This window comes from Octodon degus, unplaced genomic scaffold, assembly GCF_000260255.1.
Source record: "Octodon degus isolate 3935 unplaced genomic scaffold, OctDeg1.0 scaffold00075, whole genome shotgun sequence".
Classification (NCBI taxonomy): Eukaryota; Metazoa; Chordata; class Mammalia; order Rodentia; family Octodontidae; genus Octodon; species Octodon degus.
In genome coordinates, this window is record NW_004524651.1 from 10,207,140 (window position 1) to 10,230,968 (window position 23,829).

The 23,829-nt window shown below is 53.0% G+C and overlaps 1 protein-coding gene across 1 annotated transcript in view; it reads right to left on the minus strand.

Moving 5' to 3' along the window:
• Lama1 (laminin subunit alpha 1) overlaps window positions 1-23,829 on the minus strand; it is a 139,031-nt gene that overhangs the window by 4,682 nt on the left and 110,520 nt on the right. Inside the window, exons 40-58 of the mRNA XM_004635832.2 lie at window positions 21,983-22,118; window positions 21,286-21,379; window positions 19,978-20,094; window positions 17,193-17,375; window positions 16,732-16,886; window positions 15,810-15,953; window positions 14,766-14,899; window positions 13,552-13,702; window positions 12,831-12,955; window positions 10,518-10,668; window positions 9,675-9,819; window positions 8,632-8,773; window positions 6,388-6,502; window positions 6,096-6,266; window positions 3,808-3,959; window positions 2,648-2,833; window positions 1,176-1,317; window positions 161-273; window positions 50-56 (exon numbers count right to left, since the gene is read on the minus strand). Of these exons, the coding sequence (XP_004635889.1) occupies window positions 50-56; window positions 161-273; window positions 1,176-1,317; window positions 2,648-2,833; window positions 3,808-3,959; window positions 6,096-6,266; window positions 6,388-6,502; window positions 8,632-8,773; window positions 9,675-9,819; window positions 10,518-10,668; window positions 12,831-12,955; window positions 13,552-13,702; window positions 14,766-14,899; window positions 15,810-15,953; window positions 16,732-16,886; window positions 17,193-17,375; window positions 19,978-20,094; window positions 21,286-21,379; window positions 21,983-22,118 (2,563 nt within the window). The remainder of the gene's footprint in view (window positions 1-49; window positions 57-160; window positions 274-1,175; window positions 1,318-2,647; window positions 2,834-3,807; window positions 3,960-6,095; window positions 6,267-6,387; window positions 6,503-8,631; window positions 8,774-9,674; window positions 9,820-10,517; window positions 10,669-12,830; window positions 12,956-13,551; window positions 13,703-14,765; window positions 14,900-15,809; window positions 15,954-16,731; window positions 16,887-17,192; window positions 17,376-19,977; window positions 20,095-21,285; window positions 21,380-21,982; window positions 22,119-23,829) is intronic.

Here is a 23,829-nt window from a genome sequence, read left to right on the forward strand (position 1 = left end):
GAGCAAAGAGCTCAGCTGAAGTGTCTGGTTTAGGCCCCCAGGCAGGAGCCAGGACACTGCAAGTGCGGTGGGAGGCCATGTCTAGCAGGTGGCTGCAGGGCCACTCGGGTCCGCACCCCTCCCTTGCCGATGACGTGCCCTCCCCTGGGGCAGCACCTACCTTTTTCTGACCTCTGACTGGTCAAAAGGCAGCACCACGTGGCTGTTCTTTGAGAGGCCAAACTGGCGCGCACTGGAAACGAACTGTGGAGCCGGGTCCACCGCACACCGGCCCTGTAGAGAGCAGGCAGGGACCCTCAGCTGCCACCTAGGACCCATGGAGAGGACCTCGCACACCCCTCCCGTGCCAGCAGCCCCACAGGGTCTGCACTGCACAGCCTTGGTTCAAAGGATGCACTCACTGACCCTGTCTCTCCAAGCATGGGTGGGAGGCTGTCTTCCAACCTGGCCCGCTAGAGGTCAGACCTTCCTGAGAACACAGGCGATCCCCTCACGGGTCTCTAGGCTGTCCCCACCCACCCTGACTCTCTGGAGATGTGAGTAGACCCAGGGGTGGGGAGAGAGAGCAGCGTGGTCCCCAGGTGTTGCTGGCTGTCCCGCAGGGCTCCATACCCTGACACGTCCTGACTGTAGTCTGCAGCTGCCACTGAGAAAGCTGCCCTGGACTCCTGAGACCAGCTTGTGTGGAAGGGAGTGCTTGTGGACGAGGGGCCAATGGGTGCCACAGTGCCCGCTTCCAGTCAAGACAATGGCACCATGGGGGAGGAGGTAAAGAGGAGCAAGGCCAGCTGCTCGGAGTGAGCCAGACCTTTCCTCTCAAGCACCAGGCCTGTGCACAGTGGCTGGGGGCTGAGCACTTCCTCTCGTGTTGCCCCAGCTAAATGGAAAGCAGAAACGAGGCTCACGTGATAGAGAGCGGGGTGCCCAGAGGATGCTGGGGCACCGAGCAGATGCCGGGGTGCCCAGAGGATGCCGTGGCTGTCACCTGTAGCTCGGCAGGCACAGCCTTGCTGCTGGCCCTGTGCAGCCCTCCTGGGTGCTGGCCCGGACTCTCCACACCTCCAGCCTGCCAGTCCCCACGCAAGCTCCAGGGTGGGGCTGCGCCTGGTTACCCTCTGTGGCCCGCACTGGCTCTCAAGCAGCCCAGCGGGAAGCCCTGCAAAACCTACACTCACCGGCCTTGGGACAGCGCGGGGCTGTGGCGGCAGCTCGCCCTGGTCCTGTTCCTCACCAGCGGCCGGCTGGGGCCTTTCCGCTAGCAGGCAGCTGTCCAGATCCACTTGCTCTGAGGCCACTGCGCTGGTGAAATCCAGAAGCCTACGAGCAAACCAGAAATTGTCTTCCAAGGGAAGGACGCGCGACTCTCACACCACTTCCTGTGCTGTTCCCCAGCTGTGCGTGGGCCCAAGGAATCAGTATTTTTTTTTTTTAAATCAGTATTTTTATGAGAAGCTTTTGTTACATTCTGGGAGGTTTGATCCGAATGTTCTGAAGTGCAGGTGACAGATACAGAGGTACCTCAGCTCACAAATTTAATTCTCCCCTCAATTCTGCTCATAAACTGAGTTAAACGAGACCTGAATTTGATTACTGAGCAATTCAATACCCATGACAAGCCACGCTTGGAGACCTGAATCTGACCATCGTCCAGTGACCCAACCTGCAGTGCCCATACTGGTGGCCATGCCGTCCCTGAGCATCGTGAGTGTGGGCTTAACACCCCAATGCTGTCTGTCCTCCTGTCTCTGGCTGCCCACTGGCTTCCGGTTGGCAGGTTTCCCTTGCCAGGTCCTGGGCTGCACCTACCCTCACCCCTTCCTCTGTGGCTCCAGCAGGGTGTCCTGGGCCTGCATGGGTGCTGATGGTGCTCTGCTGGGCGCCCAGTTTTGGGTGAACGTGGGATGGCATAGCCAACAGGGTGGACCAACCCCATGCCGAGCTGGGACCCGACCCAACTGATGCTACAGTCTATACTTGCTAATTCTAGGGCTGCCTAAGCTTTCGTGGAGAGAAACACTATGAGCTGGAAGACCCAGACCCTCAGTCAAGGTCGCAAACGGGTGAGCAGCCTGGCCAGGTGGGGGCCTCTGTTTCCTGAGTTCCATGTACTTCCTGGCCTGCAGGGTGGAGCCCTGATTCCTCCACAGCGATGCTAGAGTGGACAGGCAAACAGCCGCAGGCCTGGACAATCCTCTCCCCTATCACGGCTCCGCTGGAGAACAGAGGTGACCAGTTCTTAGCTATGCGGCAGCTGCTTTTGCAGAAACATCTGTCATCTGACAGTGCCAGCAGCTCAGTTACGTTTGGACACTCGGTCCCTGAAAGGTTTGCCATCGCCATTGTAAGTACGTATCAGAAAGATAGGTTAGGGCCGGGGAGAAGGCTCAGTGGAATAAGCACTTCCCTGGCAAGCGCAAGGGCCTGAGTTCAATCCCCGGTTCCACAAAAAAAAAAAAAAAGAAAGATAGGTTAGCCTTAGAAGGTTACTGACAACCCCACAATGGTCAGAGGTTTTCAAATACACAGTCTGATGACCAGATCTGGGGGACCTTGACGGTGAGGGGCATATGCTCTCCTCGCAGATGCCTGCCTGTGTCCACCCGCCGAGGGCAGCAGGGAGAAACACGCTGGGAGCTGGGACACTCACTCCCTGTTGAAGACGAGGTTTCTGATGCAGCCATGGAACGAGCCCCTCATCTTGAGCACTGACGTCCGCTCCCCCTCGGGAATGCCCCCTATGTACAGGGCTGATGCGTTGACGGTCCTGCTGTCCGCTAACGGGCCCAACCTCATCTCCACTGGTGTCATCTCATCCAGCTGCACAGTGAGAATTCTACAAGGACAGCAAAACATCTCCTAAGTGGAATGGAAGCCTGGCCTCACTTTAATGCACAACTCCAGAAAACCTTTTTCTAACAAGTATTTTAAAATTTTGCATTAGTGCGTGTTTACAGTGCATAATGACACCAGCACTCAGGAGGGGCCAGTGCAGCGCATGCCCCCCGCCCCCCGCCCTCCTCTCCGCCTGCCCCGCCCTCCATCCCCCCATCTCCAGTCCGCCTGAACAGAATCTGCTCCTCTCCCAACTATCTATTTTTTATTTGGCTTTTTTTTTTTTTTTGGTATTTTGAGTTTCTCATAGAATAGAAACCTAGAAGTATTTGAAGCTTGTGTCTGATTTATTGCATTTAATATAAAGAAGGATAAACCTGAGTCATTCCCAGCAAGTTCTTAATAATAAAATTCCTTGAGGGTAAAATTTTACATACGACGTGTGAATAAAAGTGTTTTGAAATGTAAAGCTTACAAATGAACGTTCTTCAGAAATGAATGAAAGGCTGTGAAATACCTGAAACCTCTACTGTTAACCTCTACCTACAATAAAATCCTCCTCTGTAGTTTTAAGACAGGGTGCTTGCGACCTTGGAGGAGAAGGTGGGAGCGCTGGTGTGCTGCTCCTCACTGCCGCTGCGCACTACTGCCCGCCAGCCGGCGCTAGCACTCTGTGTTTGTCAGTTACGCCACTGTAAAGATGCTTGCTTTACATGGACCCCAGCAGGGCAGGGCTAGGGCTGCTGACCTAGGAAAGTCCCACAACCACCTGGGCAAAAACAGAGGGAACTGACCCCAGCGAAGCATTCTGGCAAGTTTCTACAAGTGTTTCAGAAATGATAAAAACTCATTGCCAACTGCTAATGACTGCTGCTGGAGCCACACTTGGGGTCACTGCACGTCACACCGCCTCGAGGACACCACGGAGACCCTCTGGCTCCAGCGCCTTCTCGCCTGCCTTGCAGGCCACCGTACCTCCGCGTCCTCACCACGGAGATGGAATGCTCCTGCCCGTCGCTATAGGTGCCCGAGGGAGCGTGCACCAGGACCTTCCGCAGGCTGGTCCCATTCCCGAGACTGACGTGCACTTCCACGTGGCCATGGACCAGCAAGACGGCGAAGAAGGGCTGCAGGTGGCAGAGAGAGTCCCCACAAACACATCATGAAGTGTCTTTCACTTTACTTCATTTATTCGTGTTTTTGAGACAGGATCTCACTGTGTATTCGGGCTGGCCTGGACTCTGTAGCCCAGGCTGGTCTCAAACTCAGGGCGACCTTCCTGCCTCAGCCTCACGAGTGCTGAGATTACATGTGTGTGCCACCATGCCTGGCTGAAATGACTTTTCAAATCTTCATCTTCTATAAAAAAATGCAAGAATAACAACGCAAACCAAGCCAATTACTTAAGAAGCTCACCAATTCCCGTAGCAGTTCCACTGTCACGCAGTTCCCTTCTGCCTCTCGTTACATTGTGCAGGACCAACAAGTGAGTGAATTTTTTTTTTTGTCAACAACATTTAAAATTGTTTCTAACTTCCTATTATTACATAGTAGGACATTTAGTTCAGTCTTACGCTGGCTTGTAGAATTTTCTCCCACATTTCTAAAAGGAGCATTAGGAAGCCAGGTGTCTGTTTGTTTGTCTGTTTGTTTTGGTGGAACTGGGGATTGAACTCAGGCCCTTGCGCTTGCCAGGGAAGCGCTTATTCCACTGAACCATCTCCCCAGCTCCTAAGCTGAGGTGCTTGAAAATGTCTGAAGGTCTTTAAGGCTTGAGCCACACAGTGAAAAAGCATAACTGTGCGGAAAGCCCCAGGTAGAAAGGGATCGCAGCACTGATCGACACCACGTCTGTGTGCTGCACTTTCCTAAGAAACTACAAGTGACCTTATCAGGATTGGTGGCGCACGCCTGGAACCTCGACACTCAGGAGGCTGAGGCAAGAGGCTCGTTAAGTTTGGGGTGAGCCAGGTACACTTATTGAGAGCCTGTTTCAAATGAAAAATAAGAGAGGCTGAGGATGCTGTCCAGCAGTAGGCTCCCTGGGCTGAGTCGCCAGTAACACACACACACATACACACACACACACACGCACACGCACACACGCACACACGCACACACACACAGAGGACTGGCAGATGGAAAGAACTTGGCAGTTTCTGTAAGAATTGAACACAGAATTACCACATGAGCAGCAATTCTGCTCCTAGAAACTGGTCCAGAAGAGCTGAAAACAGCTCAAACAAATGTTCCGAGCACTGCTCTTCCATAACCACCTAAAGAGCAGAAATAACCCACCCAACATCTGAGGAGCAGCTGGCGAAATGCACGGTATCAGTGAGGGAGAACGGGCTCAGTCGCAGCAAGGAATGAAGAGCTAAGGTGCCCAACAAGGTCACATCCTCTGTGATCCGATCTATGTAAAAGGTCCAAACTAGGTTAAATCCAGCTGCAGACACAAGGGGCAGACTGCCTGGGCTGGGAGGGGAGGCGGCCAGGGGCCCCCACTGCCTGGGGCACCAGCTGTTGATTTGTGGTGCAGACATTTGGAACAAGAGGGAGAAGTGGGGGCTTTCCAACACTGCATTAAACACTACTGAAATGCGGGCTGCACATGGTTCACTTTAGAGCCAGGTGTGGTGCTGCAGGCCTGGAATCCCAGCACTAGGGAGGCCAAGGCAGGAGGGTCGCTCCAGGGAGTTCAAGGCCAGCTGTGCGCGCGCGCGCACACACACACACACACACACACACTCTCACAAACAGATCACGCTGCCACTAGGGTCTGTGGGCTGGGGCTGCAGGCCCAGCTCTGACCCTGACACCGTGTGACCCTGGGCTCTCTGAATCCATTTCTTGCTCAACAATAAGCCAGGAGAGGCTGCATCTGCCTCGCAGGGTGGGGACGCGGTGTCTGCACTTCCCACTGCGTTAACTGCAGGGGCACCAGCTGCTCTCAGGAGGCAGACCGCTAGTGTCCTCCTTGTCCCTTCCAACAAGGAGACAGGCCGGCTGTGGTGACGCTCACCAGGGTCCCACTCCTGCCCACCTCTTTCCAGCCTAGAACACAGTGAGGCAACCGTGACCTATGCAGAACAGAAGGAGCACTGCACAGCCCCTGTGCGGCTGCGCTCCCCGGAGGAGGGTGGCAGAGACCTCTGTCCCTCTCGCCGGGCTCAGGAGCCTGATGACGCTGCCACACTAGAAGTCACTGACTCAGAGGAAGCCGCTCAGCAGCCGTCACCCCACTCCCTAGGCACACTCACCACGGGTGTGGGGCGCCGGCCCTGCTCCTCCGCACCCTGGCCAATGGCAGCCAGAAGGATGCCGCTGCTGTTGGTGGTGGCAAACGTGGCCAGCAGTTCCGAATCCGGCAACAGAGGCTGGGGTGGCAGCGCCACGTAGCCGCCTCTCAGGAAGCTGACGCTGCGGATGGGCTGGGCCAGGACAGGGAGGTGAGCTTGCTGAGCAGGGGACTGCCTGCGCAGCCCAAATCGTCCCCCCACCCAGCTGCCAGCTAACTTCTGGTTACCCCTCTGTTAACCAAAGCGGTCCCACCTCCAGGACGCAGCCTTTGCCCACGCCATAGGAGTTCCGCAGCAGATCGAAGGTGGACCTGGATATTTCAAGGTTCTTGATGCAGCCCACGTAGCTTTTGCTGGTCACGCCTCTCCTGCAGGGAAGCACAGGAGAATACTGCGATGAAAGGTGGCGTTTATAATGCCACTTCTGGAGAACCAGTGGAAAGCCCTTGTCCACATGCCACTTTGCCCAAGTGTTAAGGACACCACAAAAGAATGACATGATGGGGAGACCTGCAGGTAGAACGAATACCTCCTTAGGACCAGGCTGCTTTGTGACCTCCCACATAAAAGATGTCTCTTATCCAGTTACGGGGACATGTGAATATAATCCCAGCTCCTCAGGAGGCTGAGGCAGGAGGATCACAAGTGCAAGGCTAGTCTAGATGACACAGCAAGACACTGTCTCAAAATGAAGAAAAGGGCTGGGGATGGAGATCAGCATTGCCTATGGTCAATCCTCAGTACTGCCAAGCAGTTAAATGAGAAACTAAAGTGTATTTTAAGGCGAGTTCTAAAGGGCCAGTTCTAGGAAAGCCTGTTGGGAGGCAGCGGAAGCAGCGATGGCGAGGCAGTCTCCACGTGGTGCAGCATGCTCGCTCCCACGGGGCAGGGCGGGTGGCACTACCTCCTAGACGGAAAAGGGAGAGCCCACTGGCTGCAGACTAGACTGCACATTCATGAACGTGGTCCCAAAGGACAAAGCACATCTGGAGGGGAGCAGGACTCTGCACCCTCAGCCTCCGACCAGGGCCCTGTCCTTAGCAGAAGCTGACGCATCTGCGGGAGAGGCTGCAGGCCCCAGGGTCTCACTTCCTACACACAGAGCCTACTGCGTATCCTGAACTGCACCCCAAGTGTCGGCTGTCACAGGAGCAGCAGGAAGCCACAGGCCAACCCTTGCAGGGGTGCACCAAGCTGGGGACCACCCAGCAGCCACATGATTTGAGGCTGTTTCGGTCCTTTTAGCTTCTTCCAATTTGAACAAAGAAGTCCCACCCTCCCTTTGCTCCAGTGTCTCGGCTGTGTGTAGATAAACTACTACCCAACTCTGGCTCTAGGAGAGCTCCTTGTCCTGCATGACAGGGAAGGGCACCCAGAGTGGGCATCAGGAGACAGCTTCTGGCCTGGCTCTGTCTGGGCAGTGAGGTCAAACAGCACTGCACCTGGGATGGCCACACGCCAGAGCCACAACTGGGGCTCTGCAAAAGCCTGAGCTACAGACTGGCTCTGTGGCTTGGATCTCAAATGCACCCAAAAGGCCATGTCCTGCATGCAGGCTGGGTCCCCAGTCTGCAGTACCACTGGGAGGTGGCAGAACCTTTAGGTGGCAGGGCTTAGTGGAAAAGAGAGGTCACTAAGGCATGTCCTTGCAGGGGGACCCAGAGCATTTCCTGTTTCTCATTTCACTTCCTGGTTTCCCTGAAATGAGCAGCTTGCTCCACCACGCACTTCCGAAAGGGTGCTGCTTCACCACTGGCCCAAACACATCGTCAATGGACCACAGACCAGCACCTTCCTAACTGTGAGCCAACAGAGGCTTTTCCTCTTCTGAAGTCAGTTACGTCAGGCTTCCACTAGGGTGACACAGCTGCCAGAGGCTTTGGCTGGGTACACCCACCAAGCCGGTCACGCGTGGTGACCCCCTTCCCTGGAGCTGTATGGTCAGCACTGCTGGTCTTTCACACATGGTATGTTTTTTAATAGTGTGCAAAAGTTTTAGAGCTTCATTTGTCCAATGTAAAGACAATGAATTCCAAAAAGTTTATATAAATCATTAAAGTCAGACAGTGAAGCACGGGTCAGTATTGAAAAGGACCCTGCAGTCCCCGAAGCTGTCATCTGTCACCCAGCTTCCTGTGCTGGTCTCTGGGGGTTCGCATACACGGCTCACTCATCACATAGAGGACAATCCAGAGAGGTCTGCAGAAAGCACAGTTTGTGTGTGGCTTTTTCTTTTTGGAGCTTAAAGAGACTCAACTATTCTAAAAGGTCTACAGAGAGCGTGAAGTACGAAAGGGAGGGAGACACCACCTAGGAGCCCCAGAGCACCCGAGAGTGGGAGCAACGCTGTCACTGCCCTCGCTCGCAGGGAGGCAGCCTGTTCCCACCTTGGCTGTGGGCCTGTGACCTCCAGGACGGTGGAAATACACTTGCTGTTGCTCATGCTATTTTGTTACAGCAGCTCCAGGAAACTGATACCCAAGCAAGACCATCCTACCTGGGAATCCTCGACCGAGGCAGTCCACCGACGTATATCGGATCCTTATCCAGCCGGTTGAGGTCCGAAGAGGCCCCCGGCGCTTCGCCCTGCTTGGTCTCCTTGTCACTGGTGTTGTAGACATCAATGACGGCCAGGAGCCCTGCAAGGAGCCAGAGGAGGAGTAAAGTAGCAGCCGCTTTCGTCACTGGAGCATATGCAAGCTTCTGCCTGTAAAGTTTGTTTTACACGGCTGTGGGCTGTGTTATTTTAAAGACTCCAGATCTGGCCAGCCATTGTTCTTGACTATTCTGCAAAAAATCTTAGTAAATTTATTTTAAAATTTTTATTTTAAAGAAAAAATTCCAAAACAATATGACAGGAGGATAACAATGGTTGAAACACTGGGTAATGTTATCCTTTCAATTAGTTATATAGAGTACAAGATACCAGACTTTAATTGTCCAAACAGTATCAGCACAAACCTATCTGTTCAGAGAACTGCGAGAAATTAGGAGTACAAACATTTTGACTATCTTTTAATTTTTATTTTTTGTGCTGGGAATGAAGCTCTAGGACCTTGTGTGTGCCAGGCAAGCCTTGTGCTACTGAGCTACAGCCCCAGGCCTTAACTAGCTTTTATATTTAATCATATATATATATATATATATATATATATGATTGCATTTACTCTTTTGGCGTCTCACACTAGGAAGACAACGTGGTATTTACACATTTGCTTCTTTCTGAAAAGTCAGTAAATTCAGGATGCAACTGCTAAGGGAGGACAGAGGAGTGTGAAAGAAAACAGTGACGATCTGCTTTCTCGCTCCAGCATGGCCTCTACACGAGCTCACACGGGCAACACTCCTCCAGCAAAATGCACTACGAAGCCACCAGCGGCTTACCACTGCTGCACCACCTGAGTGCTGCTGTGGCCCAGCGCTTAGGGCGGCGGGCTAGAACGTCACTCGGGGACACCAGGAAGCTCTGTGCGGAGTAAGACTGCTGGACGTCCATCCTCACGAGGGCAACCAGCATGGCGCGTCCACCCGTGCCCCTACCTTGCTTCCGGTTTCGCTGGAAGGCGATTTTGTACCAGGTTCCGTTGTTATACCGCCTGTCCGTTGTGAGAGTGAGGGGTCCTGAGCCCAGGTCAACCATCACTCTGACTCTGCCATTGACCAGCTCGATGGACAAAAAGTCTTTCTGTAAAGGAGAGATCAGTTTCCCACTGCTGTCTCCACCCGAAGACTTCTCCTCTTTTCCGTCAGGGATGGCAGAAACTAGAAGTCAAACTGGGGAAATGCCCCCTGGGCTCCATAACTAGTGACCGGAGCCATGACACTAAGAATATCCGCCAGGACTTTCTCGAACATTCCCCAGACACAGACAACACACTGCTCACTGATACCCAACCCACACTGCATTTGAGACAACTCAAATCTCTTCCGTCTCATCACTCAGCCTGATACAAGGCTGGATCCTAAAAGGGAAAGCTGCAGAGTGAGCGGCAGGAAGAGCCAGCCAGCGCAGGCACAGCGACAGCAAAGCGGGCCGCTGGGTGTGGGCCCAACGCGGCCTCCGTGGTCACAGTGAGCACCGACGAAGGAAGAGGTGTTGTTCAGCTGAAACTGAGCTCCCAAGTGCTCAGCCGTGTCCTGTGACTGCGAGGCGTGGCCCCCTGCTGCTCCGCTGCACTTCCCCAGGCCCTCCAGGAATCCATTAGGTGACTCATGGTTCCACACAGGGAGACTGGACAGCACACGTTCACTATGTCTAGCGCCTCACAGACTGCACACGTACGCGCACAAGGTGTCAGCAAACCCTCCCTGCTCCAACACACACGACCCTGCTGCCATCCAAACAGCCCTCGCAGCGGGCTCAGGGCCCTGCAAGGCTCTTACGGTGCCGCTGGAAGCCAGGTAGAGGAGCAGCCCGTGAGGTAAGAAGGTATTAAAGAGCAGGACAATCTGGGTCACGGTGGCCCGCGTGGTCTTCTCCACGACAGAATACCCGCTCCCATCGAAGTGGAAGGACGAGTCTTCATTCTGGGGGCTGCAGAGCAGAAGAAGTGAAATCCCACCCCCTCTCTGGGGGCAAAAGGGCACAAGTGGGGATCTGCTGGCTTCGCCCTCACCGAAGCAATGGGGGAGCCGCCATTTCCATCATTTGACAGCGAGCGTCAACCGCAGCACATGCTGCACACCCCTAACCTCAAAATCTGAAATCTCCAGAACTTAGAATGTTTTGAGCACCAACGTGCAGCCTCAAGTGCAAAACTCTACACCATGACACTGTTTTATGCACAAAATTAATAAAAATAGCAAACAAAATTACCCTCAGGCTGTGAGGCTAAGGGGGGCCAGATGTGAGTTCTGTGCTTCGACCTAGTGCCCTGCGTCCGCAACGCAGCTCGTTGCGTACAAGCACACATCGCATTCTACCCAGCGAAACCCAAATCTGAAGTAACTCTTGCCCCAAGCATCTCAAGTAAGGGACATTCCGCCTATATCTGAATTACACCTGCCACGAGATCAGATGCCGAGCTGCTTCCAGAAAAGAAAGCTACCGTAAGCAGAGTGCCCTGTGACGAAGAGAAGTGTCCTCACAGGAGACAGCTGCTACGAAGACGTCCCTGCACCCAACGCCTAGATGTGCGTGTCAGCTAGCTCGCCGCGCTGTCCTCCAATACAAGCGGTCCTTTCTTGCTTCCAGTGCCCTTAGAACAACCTGCATATTCGTGGCTGCTGCAGGCCTTATCTGTGCCGCGGGAAAAGGAGTTAGGAGAGGGTGTGCCAGGAATGCAAAGGGCCACTGCTGCTAGCACCTCCGGCAGGGCCACATCCCAAAACACTGGAAATACTCCACCGCTTGCCCTTACGTCGTGCAGCTCAGAGAGTCTGAGCACAGTGATGTCCTCACGCTGGGTGACATCCGGAACAGCAGCACGACTTCCCAAGGTCATGGGATTTCTGATACTCCCCAAGTGACAAAAACGGGTAGCACCCTACATTTATTGCTGAGGAAGTAATCCTGAGCACGTTAATCTAGAAAAAAACATCCTATCACTACCAGAAAACCAGTGCAGAACGGAGCCGGGTATCTGACTCGATCACATGAAAGTATTTTCAGGTACAATCATTCGGCGAGGCGGGTAGGACAAAGGCAATCTGTCCCTTTTCTGGAGGAAGAAGCCAGTCCTCAGCGAGGTGAAGAGACACACGCATTACCCAGAGTGGCCGGGTGAAGTGTGGCAGAGGCCAGGCAGGGGCCTGAGCGCCTCGAAGCCCACACACACTCTTCCCCCCCTCGGGCTGCAGTAGCAAGATGCTGCTCATAAGCCTGTAAGGGCAGCAGCGAGCAAAGAAAGGTTTACATGTCACGTCCCAGGCACTGAGCCACGTGACAATGTGAGCCGACAACGAAGCCCCACCAGTGACTCGCCGTCAGTAATGACACCCATCGACAGAGGTCCCGCCAGACGCTACGCCGGTCTCCTGCAAAGTTTCCTTTGTGCTGAAGCCAGTCCTAGACACTTGGGGGACAGGGTGATTCTGTTACGGTGACTGGTGTTGAACTCAGTAAGACTGTTATTAAATGCCTTCTTTTATGTCAGTACACACAAAAGGACACCAGTTGGTCCGCATTTCTCAGTGTATTATATCTCCAGGATCACAGAGCTCCCTTAGGAGTAAGAAAGAACTTACCTATAAAAATCGACTGCACACACATGCACACCACATTTAGGCAATGGTGGAGTAAAGATCTCTTTCATTTGTTTTACTTTGAAATGCAGTATCGCTTTGCAGTTGAGGCTGGCCTGGAACTCACTCTGTCGCTCAGGCTGGCCTCAGTCTTGGTGCTGTTCTTGCCTCAGCCTCCACAGTGCTGGGCCTCTAGACACGGCCCACCACGCCCAGCCAGAATACAAATCTACGGTGCTTTACCAAGGCCCCACTGTGGCTCTCTGAAACAAAGCTGTTTGGGAAGATATCCCAAGTCTGGACAGTGTGCCCTCGGATCAGAACATACACAACTCAGCAAAAAGAGGTCAATACTAAAATACCACCCCGATGCCATCGGCAACACACCCCTCACGGTCGGTAAGTGACTAGGAGGATAAGCCCTGTCCCTTCTGGACAAGTGGAAATTCCTCTCGCAGCGCTCAGGGACCAGCAGAACAACACGCTCCGCATGACACCACAGGGAGGCCTTACCTTCCGAAGCAGCCTCGACACCTGCCCTCCCGCTCGATGTAGTTCCACAGGCCGACAGACCGGCCGTTCAGGAAGGCCTCTCCCATGCAGCCTTTGAAGTGGGTGACCTTTACTGCGGGCGATTTCTAAGGCAGACAGACAAACAAAACCAGAGGGAAAAATTCTCTAAGTACTCGAAGCTTCTCCCTGGGACCTCATTTCTCACGGATCCGAGCTTGGAGTGGCCTGAAATGTGTGGCTCCTAGATGGATGCTGGAGACTGTCTCAGTCACCAGGGTCCCTGAAGAGAAGAGACCCACACAAGCAGAGCTGAGAATCTCGCCCATAGAAACCAAGTCCTTGTCACTCAACTTTACTGGTGACAGGACCACTGATACTGTACAGCAGCCCCAACATGCTCTTCGAGCTTTTCCGAGTTTTAGACTAACGCTAGAGCTAGAACAGAGACATAAGATGTCACAGACATTAACCAAGTACTGTATTCTCCATTCATCAGTGGAAGAGAAGGCCAAGTAGCAAGAATACCGGCTTGCCATGCGTACCAGTGAGAAGCCGCGTCTCCCAGGTACCAGCCCCGAGGCCTGCACCTCATGTGAGCTGCCGCAAGGCAACATGACAAGAGCCGAGCATGCCTCGTGTGTCACAACACAGCGGCCACTCAGCGTCTCATTTCCAGGGTCCCCAGCCCACCAAGCTGCTCAGAGGGACTTCAGAATGTCACCTTGATTTGTCCTCCGAGTCCTCCGACAAACATGAGCGTGGAGTTGTTGATATCCAGCACGTTCGCCGTCCCGGGGGATTTGCTGGATCTTGGCCGAGGCTCTTGAGTGGCACTCGCTTCCTTTACGCTCAAGGAGCCGGTCTTCCCAAACCTGAGTCACAAGGCACGGTAGGGACCTTGCATCAGCGTGTGTACACATGTACACACACACACACACACACACACACAGCCTGGCTGCTTCTCCCTGGGGATCTCCCCATTTTGGGGGTACCGCCGCAACTTGGGGTGACTCCCCCAAGCCCTACAGAGCAGTTCTTAGCAGTTCTCAGGAACACATCTGCTGCACGCTACCTCCCTGCTCACAGCAGTCATGGTGCCTTCAACAATGTCCGAAGACAGCTGCTGTCTTCAACGTTGTACGGATTTTCAGAGATAAAAAACCCAGTACCACACCACCACCACCACCACCAAGCCACAGCACTGCAGAAAACGGGAGACAGACAGACACAGCGCCAGGTGCTTTTAGTGGTTACCCCTGGAGAGGAGCTTTCAAAGGGAACACTGCTGTGTCTGAATTCTGAGAAAATACAACCCCTGGGCATCCCCACCGCCTCTCCTGCTCTGCCTGTCCCTGCTGGCCACAGAAACTTTTTGTTTTTGGAGGCATGATCTCACTAAGTAGTCCCAGCTGGCCTTGAACTCATGGCAGTCCTGCTTCAGCCTCTCAGATTCTGAGACAGATCAGGGGTGTGCGCTAGGCTGCCTGCCGAGAAGCCACTGGTCCATTGTTTGTTTGCGGTAGGATCTCACTAAGTATCTGAGGCTGGCCTCGAGCTCCTGGTGACCCTCCTGCCTCAGCCTCCAGGGTGCTGGCACTGCAGGAGCGTGGCTGCCACCATTCGACCCGCTTCCAGTGCACACCCCTTCACTAGGGAGGAGTAAATATGTTACCAGGTGGGCTGCCCGAGACCTAGACTGTCTATAAATAATACTGACACATACAGAATCTAAGCTTTTAATATTTTCTTCTTTTTGATCACTGATTTAGGCAACGAAGTTTATTTCTTCTGCATAAGAAGAAAACCAAATCCCTGTGTGTTTAGCTTATCTAACCAGGTGTTCTTTGATTGCAGTTTGGCTGTTGAGGAATTCCGCTTATTACCAGAGGTCACAAGACTTAGTTTAAGAGGGACACTCGAGGAGCCCCGCAGTACCTGGTGGCCTGGATGCTGTACCACCTGTCGTCATCGATGCGCAGGTCTGGGAGCTCCAGCCGCGCAGACCCAGAGCCCAGGTCCCAGAGGAAGGCCACCTTCCCCCGCCGCGTCTCCACCGCCAGGAAGTCAGCCTGGGGACAGGCGGGCGGGAAGAGTCAGCGCCGCTGGCTGCCTGACCTCCCTCCTCCCATGCCTTGGTTTGTACTGAGGGCTGAACCCAGGCTTGGGCACTGAGCTACGTCCTCGGCTTTCTTGTTTCGAGACGGGGTCTCCCTAAACTGCTAAGGTGCCCAGGGTAGGCTCGCGTTTTTCGCTCCTCCTGCCTCAGCCTGCCAGCATGCTGCGCACAGGTGTGCACCATGGGGCCTCGCTCAAAGACACTTTAAAGAAGGAGTTGGCACGGTGTTTACTCTGCCCATAGAGAAAGTAAAAGCCTGAAGGTTTTCCCCCTCTCTGGCCATGATGGGGATCATATCCAGGGCCCCATGGGAGTTGTACTCTCACCCCTAAAGGATTCCTCTTTGGTCTGTAAATCCCTTCCCTGGGATGGAGCATAAGTTAGAGTCCCGGGGGGTCGGCAGCTTGGATGCTAGCACCTGCCCTGGCCTGGGCCTTCCAGTGTCTGCCACCAAGTTCTCCACAAAATTCAGTGGGGTCCAGGGCCATCGAGGGACCCCTCTGAGGGAGACGGGACTATCAGCTGGGCCCATGTTCTCAAGGGCACTGGCCCCTCGCACTGCAGCAGCCAAGCAGCAGTGGTTCTTCCCTGGGGAGCCCTGGGGTCCTGGGGCACGAGGAACCTGGAGGCACTGAAAACTTGATGCTGTGACAGTGGCTCCCAGGGGGTGAGCCACAGCAGAGCTCTAGGCTCCTGGCTTGGATGAGATGGCAGAGATGCCACGGGGCCAAGGCACCGCACGCCATCTCACAGGAGCAAAGCTTGCTGACTGCAGAAGAACAAGGGACTTCATGAAGCCCGTTTCCTCCTTTTCACTGGAAAAGTGTCTACTGGAAACACACACTCTCCATGAGCTCACTGACCCCGGTGCTGCTGCCCAGGTAGAAGAGGAGGTTGTCCGGCTCCTGTGTCTTCACGTTCAGAGCCAGTGTGTTGTAGTTGGTGGAGGAGATGTGAGGCTGGTAGGCCCGGATGCAGTCTCGGTCTGCAGCCACAGCCACTTTAATCTGCAGAAGGAAGCGCATCGTGTCCCCGTCCCATAGTGACACACAGGCAGTTCCCTTGTGGGCCCAGGGGGCGCTAAGCTCCACCCCAGGGAAGGGCCAGTTTTCTCTCTTGAAATACAGAATCTTCTGTTGTTTCATAAAGCGAGATATCAGACCACGGTGGAAGTAATCCTACCTAGTGACATGTTTAGATAGGAGAAAGTTGGGTCAGATGGGTTGTCAGAGGATATTTCATATACGAAACGAGATCAACCTGTGTCCTTAAAGACCAGGAACGCATCACCCTGGACTCCTCCCGCCGGATGATGTCAGGGCTCCTCCCTGAGCGCAGGAGGCCCCACGTCACAGGATGCCGTCCACCACACATTCTCTTAACCTGGAACTTCTCTAGGGGTGCTCAATGCGTGTGGGGAAGGGAATCTGGGCGCACTGGTGTGGATACAAACTTCTTCCTCCCTCCCGAAGGATGAGACCCATACTGCCCAGACTCTGAGGAGTACTTGCTTATCAAAATTAAACGGGAGAAAGAAAGGATACCATCTGCAGCCGGCCAAACCTAGAAAGACAGCAACACTCAGCAGTGCCGTCCACACCCCGGGTCTGCAGCCAGGAAGCAAGAGTGAAAGACACAACCTTCGGGCACAGGCGGGACCGAGCAGAAGAAGCCTCTCGCTGGCCTGCAACCCTTGCGAAGGCTAGAGGCCGCTGCGCTTCCTGAGACGGGGTCTGCAGAGGCAGGTGGGGCTGTGCTGCGGGTCTCCAAGCCAGGGCCACTCACCGAGGCAGCCTGCTTCCGGGCCTGGCTGATGAGCAGCTTAATTTCCGATAGGTTTCTACTCAGACTCTCTTCTAACGTCCTCAGAGGCTTCAGCTGATCAAATAAAAGGTTGGCTTGTGTCTCCGCATCTTTAACTTTCTTTCCGGCCAACAGAGCTAACACATACAAGGAGCGAAGGGTGGCAGGGGAGTCAGAGGAGGAAAAGAAGACGAGCGAATTAATCATTAGTGATGCACCAGATAAGGAGAGCAGCCTCTGAACCTAGTCCTTGCACTTTAGAAGCGATAGGAGAAACGCACCCAATGCACTCGGAGAAATGGCACATTCTGAGGCTTTCTTTGCCTCTTTCAGGGCTAATCCAGGTGGCAGTGCATTTCCATTTATTTTTTAGGGACACTGCTGTGAACCAGCCCCACCATGCATGAGTCACCCTGTTCTAGACCCTAAAGACTGAGACCTACTGGTCACTGTGGAGTCGTGCAGCAGCCCCTGCGTCTCCTGAAGTGTGGCATTCACTCCGGCCAGGCCAGCTGATGTGTCAAACAGCTTCTGGCTCAGTCCCACGACCTTCTGCACTGCTCTCGCCGCACTGTGGCTGGCAGACTCCGCCAGGCCCTTGGTTCTGGAGGCCTGGTCTCTCACACCTACAACAGACGGTTGTACAGCTTGCACTCCCATGGAAAATGCACCCAGCATGCTTTGCACAGAGACACCTGAGGGCGGTGTTCTGGACCTGCACACACCTAGGGCTTCTTGTGTTCATGGCAGATGTTCAGGGTGCATGTTCTATGCCCTACTGCCCCCAACTAGGGACCAACGAGATGATGCAAGTAACAATTTCAATGCACAATTCATCACAAAAGCAAAGGCTAATGGCCATATGCTCAATCAATTATGTAACAATAAACACATCTTCTTTATTGGGACTTTTCTACCACATTATCTCAAAGGTTTTTTCTCTCATATTATGTTGTTTTGGGGGGCTGTTGCTGGGGACTGAATCCAGGACCTCCCCATGGATCTGCACCCCCAGCCTGCTTTGTTCATTTTTTATTTGGATACAGGGTCTTGCTAAGCTGTGTGGCTGCCCAGGCCAGGCTTGCCCCTGGGATCTCCCCTTTCAGCCCCCGGAGCGCTGGGATTGCAGCCGTGCACACCATGCCCAGCTTCCCCATCCTGAAAGCGCCTTAGCCACGCTAGCCAGGCCTGGACAAGAAGCTGCTGGAACCCATGGCCTGGAGAGATGGAAGTAGCCGCCCCAGGCAAAGTGGCATCTGCCCCCAGCATGGACTGGCTCCCAGGAGCAACAGCATAACAGAACCAGCGGCCACAAAAGGAAGAAGCATTCAGTCATGCAAGAACTACCTGGGTGAGGCTTTCCCCCAGTACTGAGAAATCCTAAGCATCTGCCCTGAGCTACACCAACCTGCAGCACCCTTAGCTCGCCTTATCTTGAGATAGGGTCTCAGAGTTGCGCGCTTCTGCCTCGGCTTCAGAACTCTGCTGGTCATACCTGCGAGGTACCAGATCTGGCCAAGACTTTTTCCCCCTGATTTTACTATTTCTTCTTTAAATGGTGGAGTTTGGCACAATGCTTACACTCCGCAGGGGGAGTGCTCACAGATAGGACTCATCTCAGCTCCTCCTTCACCGCCTTTCCTACACTGATTCCTTTCCTTCTACATCTCCACTCCCTCCATTTTTGTAAGAGACCACTCTCCCTGTCTCTAATCATCCAATTTTTATTTTGCTCTTTGTTTATATTTTGGGTTTCTGATATAAGAGAAACAGATATTTTAAGTGTGTGTGCCTGATTTATCTCACTGTTAAGGCCTCACGGGGCCCCTGTCTTCCCACAAACACCTCAAGTCTGTCCTTCTTTATGGCAGAGTAGTACTCCACTGTATATAAATCTCAGTTTTGATCCATTCATCTATACCAATGGACATCTAGGTTGTTTCCAAGATTCAACTACGACGAGTGGTGCTGCTCTAAACACAGGTGTGTGTGGATCTTTATAACATGTCTTTTTTTATTTTATTTATTTATTTTTTGGCAGAACCAGAGGTTTTATAACATGTCTTTAACTCTTGGGAAGATACTCAGAAGCAGAATAACTTGGGACAAAACAGAATTTCTAGTTATAGCTTTTGAGGAATCTCCTTGCTGACTTCTGTGGTGGCTGCCTAGTTCACCTGCCCACCACAAAAGGGTTTCTCATAAAGGCAGTACTGCTCATTGAAAAGAACCTTTACTCACAGGGGCCTACTCATTCACACCAGGAAAAGCTGGCTGATGTGTGAAGGTGTTCTTTTTACGCTCTTGCAACTTTTCTGTAAGTTTGAAATTGCTTCCAAATGAAAGCTGTGCTTACTCCAAATCTACCACACAGTAGAACCTTGGTAGGAAAGCAAAAGCGACCTTAAGCATCCACAGCATAAAACTCCCCACTGGTGAAGGAAGCGCGGGGCGCCCCGGGCGCAGCTCCCCGGGAATGTCCTGCAGCTGACAGCGCACTGAGCACATGGGAGGCTTCAACAGCAAGACAGAAACAGGGCGGAAGTGGGGGGCCGAGACAGGGAGCGGGTAAGCAGGCAGGCATGTCCAGGCCTCGCACCGGCTTCCCATAAGTGCCAGCACCATGCACTGCAAACACAGGCCAACAACAAATAAATAAATAATAAATAAATAAATAAGAGAAGTCCCAGGTGATGTAAAGAGCTCCCAGCAACACATTTGTGCTACACTCTAAAAAAAATTATCCTACTTACAATTTTAATGAAGACCTCATTTCCAAACCCTCAACACTAGTGCAGCCAACAATCTTTCTGAACATAGCTTACTGCTTCCAGAAGGAAAGTTACCAGGCAAGAATTCTGTAATCTCCCTCCTCTGTACAGACGGCGTTTCCCTGCAGATACACTGACTTTATCTTCTTGACCTGCCGACCTCCTCAAGTGGCCCTTCTACCATCTCAGCCTCAAGCCCAGTCTAAAAGGAGGCGACTGAGCGAGCAGGGTGACTCTCCCCTGGTTTTGGATGTGCGGACTCCCGTACTTTCCTATGCAGTGTTCAGATTTATGTTAACAACATCGGGGATCTTCACTTCCAAAGCACATCTCTTTGAAAGCAAAGCCTGGATCAATCTGTGTCTCATTTTCCAGCAATGGCTCCTCATCAGACTTGAGTAGGAGCTCCTCAGAAGGAGGAGATGCGGATTACAGCAAGAGGCTCCTTTTGCCTTACCTGTCGGGGCCGCTCTCAGGATCAAGAGGGATGCGTTGGTCTGACGGGCAATCCTTCCTGCTCTCTCCTCAAATCTGTGTGCTGCATTTTTCAGTTCACTCAGCTTCAATGCAAGACCTGTTTAAAGAGAAGTCCTCGCTTTTAGGTTAACTTGCTAATATGTTGCCTAGGCAACAGCTCGGTCATTCCCAACCTGCCTTCAGAATCAATAGCTTCTGCAGACAACCAGTCCCGAAAGGTTTTCCAGGAAGACAGCACCACTCGCTACAGAGATTGCGGTGCACCTTTGGCTCCCTGAGCACTTTTCCACTTTGCTTGTGATCTTTCTCACTGGTTTCTTCTTAAATTTCATGTCCAAGACTGTCAGAGCTGGGGTGAAATGCATTTGCAAAGCCCAGTCCCCGTGGACACTTGTCACTCCCATCGCACCTGGTCTGGGCCATTTCCTCCTCTGGGCTGTGGGCTCCTTGGGAACTCGTCCACTGGTTCCCCTCCTGCCCGGGGAAGCCCTCAGAGCCCCCCATTCCCTTTGACCCCCAGGATTCAGCTGCCTTCCAGTTGAATCAGCACTATTTGATCAAAGTTTCTGTCCCTAACCCTCGATCCCATCTGAATTTTGAGCTAAAATATGAATTCTGATTGTCAGGACTTGGAACCCATCTAAAAGGGCAGGAGCTGTGTGCGCGGCTCCCTGTTCACCCCAGTGTTTCTGATTCAGTAGACCACAGAAAGGCAGCAGGCGCAAGGAGAGGCAGGAGGCTGCACCAAGTCAGCGCTCTCGGGCCACGGCTGTCACGGCCACTCTGTATCACGCTCACGGGATGGCTCTCACCCAGGGCAAGCAACTGCTTTCTGAGCCTTCAGATCAGCTAAATGGCATGGGCATTTCTGAAGTGGACAGATGAATCAGGACAACTCAGTAATGACTTGACGAGCACCTAGAAGAGTCTCACTCATGGCTGGAGGAGAGCAGACACGGCACTGAACACAACACAGCCTTCAAGGAACCCGGAAATAATTAGGGCTCAGCAGAAGGTCGCCTGGGTTGACAGGTCACTCAACAAACACGGGAGGAACAGAGCAAGGCCTGAGCTCGGGCAAGGAGAGGAGGACTTGGTCACCACCGGTTAGACCAGCGTGCACCTCCCAGTGGGCGCTGCCTGTACCCGCAGCTCACAAGGTGAGAAACTAGAATGCCCCTGGGACAGAGGGCAGCTAAGCCTGGACCAGCTCTGGGGAAGGAGCAGTGTTGGGGCACAGAGACGTGCTCTCCCGGGCTCCCTGCCTCCGGATCCGCTATGTACCCACCTTGCTGCTTCCTGCTCAGGCTGCTGCTGTTGCTCAGGAACCTGGAAGTGCGCTGCGTAGCCACCTTGGCGCCGGACACCAGGGACTCTGAGGCCTGAGAGAGAGAAGGGTTAAACACGGGGGCCACAGGACTGTGCAATCCTGCGGGGACAGAGAGCAGCTCCTGAGATGGTCACCGCCGAGCTCCAGGAAGAGCGCCTGCAAGGGACAGGCAGGGAGGAGCAGGAGCACAATGACCTTTGTATGTGAACAAAGGACCCAGCCATCAGAAAGGGGTTTCCACCCCGAGTAGAGCAACATCTCAAGTGGAATTCAGGCAGCACCAGCATTCTTATCTTGAGAAACTATGACTTTTCCTCATCTCTTCACTACTAGGTTTTCGTCTCTGTGAAGAGTATTTATGACTAAAAACATTCAGGGGACCGGGCGTGATCGTGTGTACCTGAGGGCTCAGACACTGGCAAGGCTGAGGCAGGATGATCGCTTGAGTGCCCAGGGTTTCAAGGCCAGCCTGGGCAACACAGTGAGACCATGTGTTTCGAAGACAAATTTAAAATGTACAACACATGATGACAGATGCCATGAACAGACTGAACTAGAAAAGAACACGGAGGAGTGTATACTCGGGGTGCAGTGTTGGGGTGCCTTCCTGCAGTGAAGCAGCAGAGTGTGCGCTCCTGGAGCCCCCACCTCTTACCAGCCTCGCCTCCCTTGCGGTCTCCCGCGCAGCGCTGGCCAGGCTCTCGGATTCTCCCACCAGGCTCTGGATGTTGGAGTGGACGTGCACGGCGCTGGTCGCATTCAGGGACATATGTCTGACGTTTTCAAGGCCACTACCAAATCAACATATTCAGAGATGCTGTGATAAACTGCATCGAATCTGCAGATTCCCTCCGCATCACAAGCACCTGCAAGTGAAACCCTAGTGCAGCTGCGAAGAGCACCACGCTGTGGCTTTCCTCCTAAAGCTACAAGGCACTGTGCTGTAGGACACACAGCGTCGCCCTTGGCTGCTGAAGGGAGAGGCTACTGCTGTCTTCCTTTTCATGGCCTTCGGAGGTTGCAGGCCGTGACCCCTGACCTGCCCACCCCCGCACAGGTGCTCTGAGCTCCGCTGCAGCACGCCTGCTGATTCCTGCACTCACACTTGGCGCTGGCTCCCCTGCCGGGATGGCATAGCCCAGAGGGCAAAGTGTGCTGGAGAGGTGCTGGGAGGCCCAGAGAAGCCCGGCGCCAGCTGGGCAAGGCCCGGCTGTCAGCTGGTACCAGCACAGTGCCACTGTGCTCTCCCTGTCTGCAGGATGAAACCTGACGACCAGCACAACTTCACCGGCTATGAAACTGACTTCATTTCTTCTCCAAAGTTACTGAGAGGGACAATCCCCACCCCATGGCTGCTACTGCTATGACTGACAGGCAAGATCTGACATTTCGAAAGTAAAAGATAATCATTTCATCTACCTTCAGGTAGCCTGCCAAGCTCGCCTCACCACCCTACACTAAGTAAGAAAGATTTTCTTCTAGCTAGGGAGTCCGAGTCTTTTCCTGTTTTGAAAAGCAAAGAACGGTGGTTAGAAAGAAACTGGGTATCTAATTCCATCTGCTATCACAGTTCCCGGCCCGGGGGGGTGGGGGGGGGCTAGCATTTAGTTCAGCACATCACTGACACAACAGGCCGCCGGGTATCACTTTTCATTTCTTCTGTGGTGGGAGCTAATACTTAATGGCTGTGTTTCTCAAATGGGGAGATGTTTTTCCCATGGACAGAACGCCCAACACAAACATGCACTCGTTTCACAGGGTATCTGGACTTTTTGCATCCACTGTTTGGACCAAATTTTAAAGAAATAAATTTACAAATTTTTTTTTTCTTTCTTTTTTTTTTTTTTTGTGGTACTGGGGATTGAACTCAGGACCTTGTGCTTGCAGGCAAGCACTTATTCTACTGAGCTATCTCCCAGGCCCCTGGACCAAATTTTAAAGAACTAAATTTACACATTAATACCCTATGCTCGGGCTGGAGAGATGGCTCAGTGGTCTAAAGCACCTACTTGAAACAAGCTTGGCAAAGCACAGGGACCACGGTTCGATCCCCAGCACCACATGCCAGCCAGCCTCGCCCCCTGGTGGGCTGAGCTGGCCACACACACACACACACAATAAATAAATGTAATAAATAAAAATAAATATTAAAAAAAAGGTGAAAATACCCTATGCTGTGAAAATCATTGATGAGACCTGAAACACTGGTTCCTACAGTTTCTGTGTATTAAAATCACCTGGACATCTTTAGAAAAGTGACAAAGCCCAGGCCACATTCTAGATCACCGACATTACAACCTTGAGGGACAGAAGAGGAGGACAAAGGGATCAGTATTTTGTGAAGAGCTCCTGGTCAGTCTCATGAGCTTGTGAGCTTGTCCTCCACTGGCCTGAATGCATGTTCCATGTGTAAAGGTACTTGGGACACACTTAACTGATGCCCAAAATTAGAAGTTGACATGACTGTATTATAGTGGTGGGCCTTTAAACAGGAGAAAATCA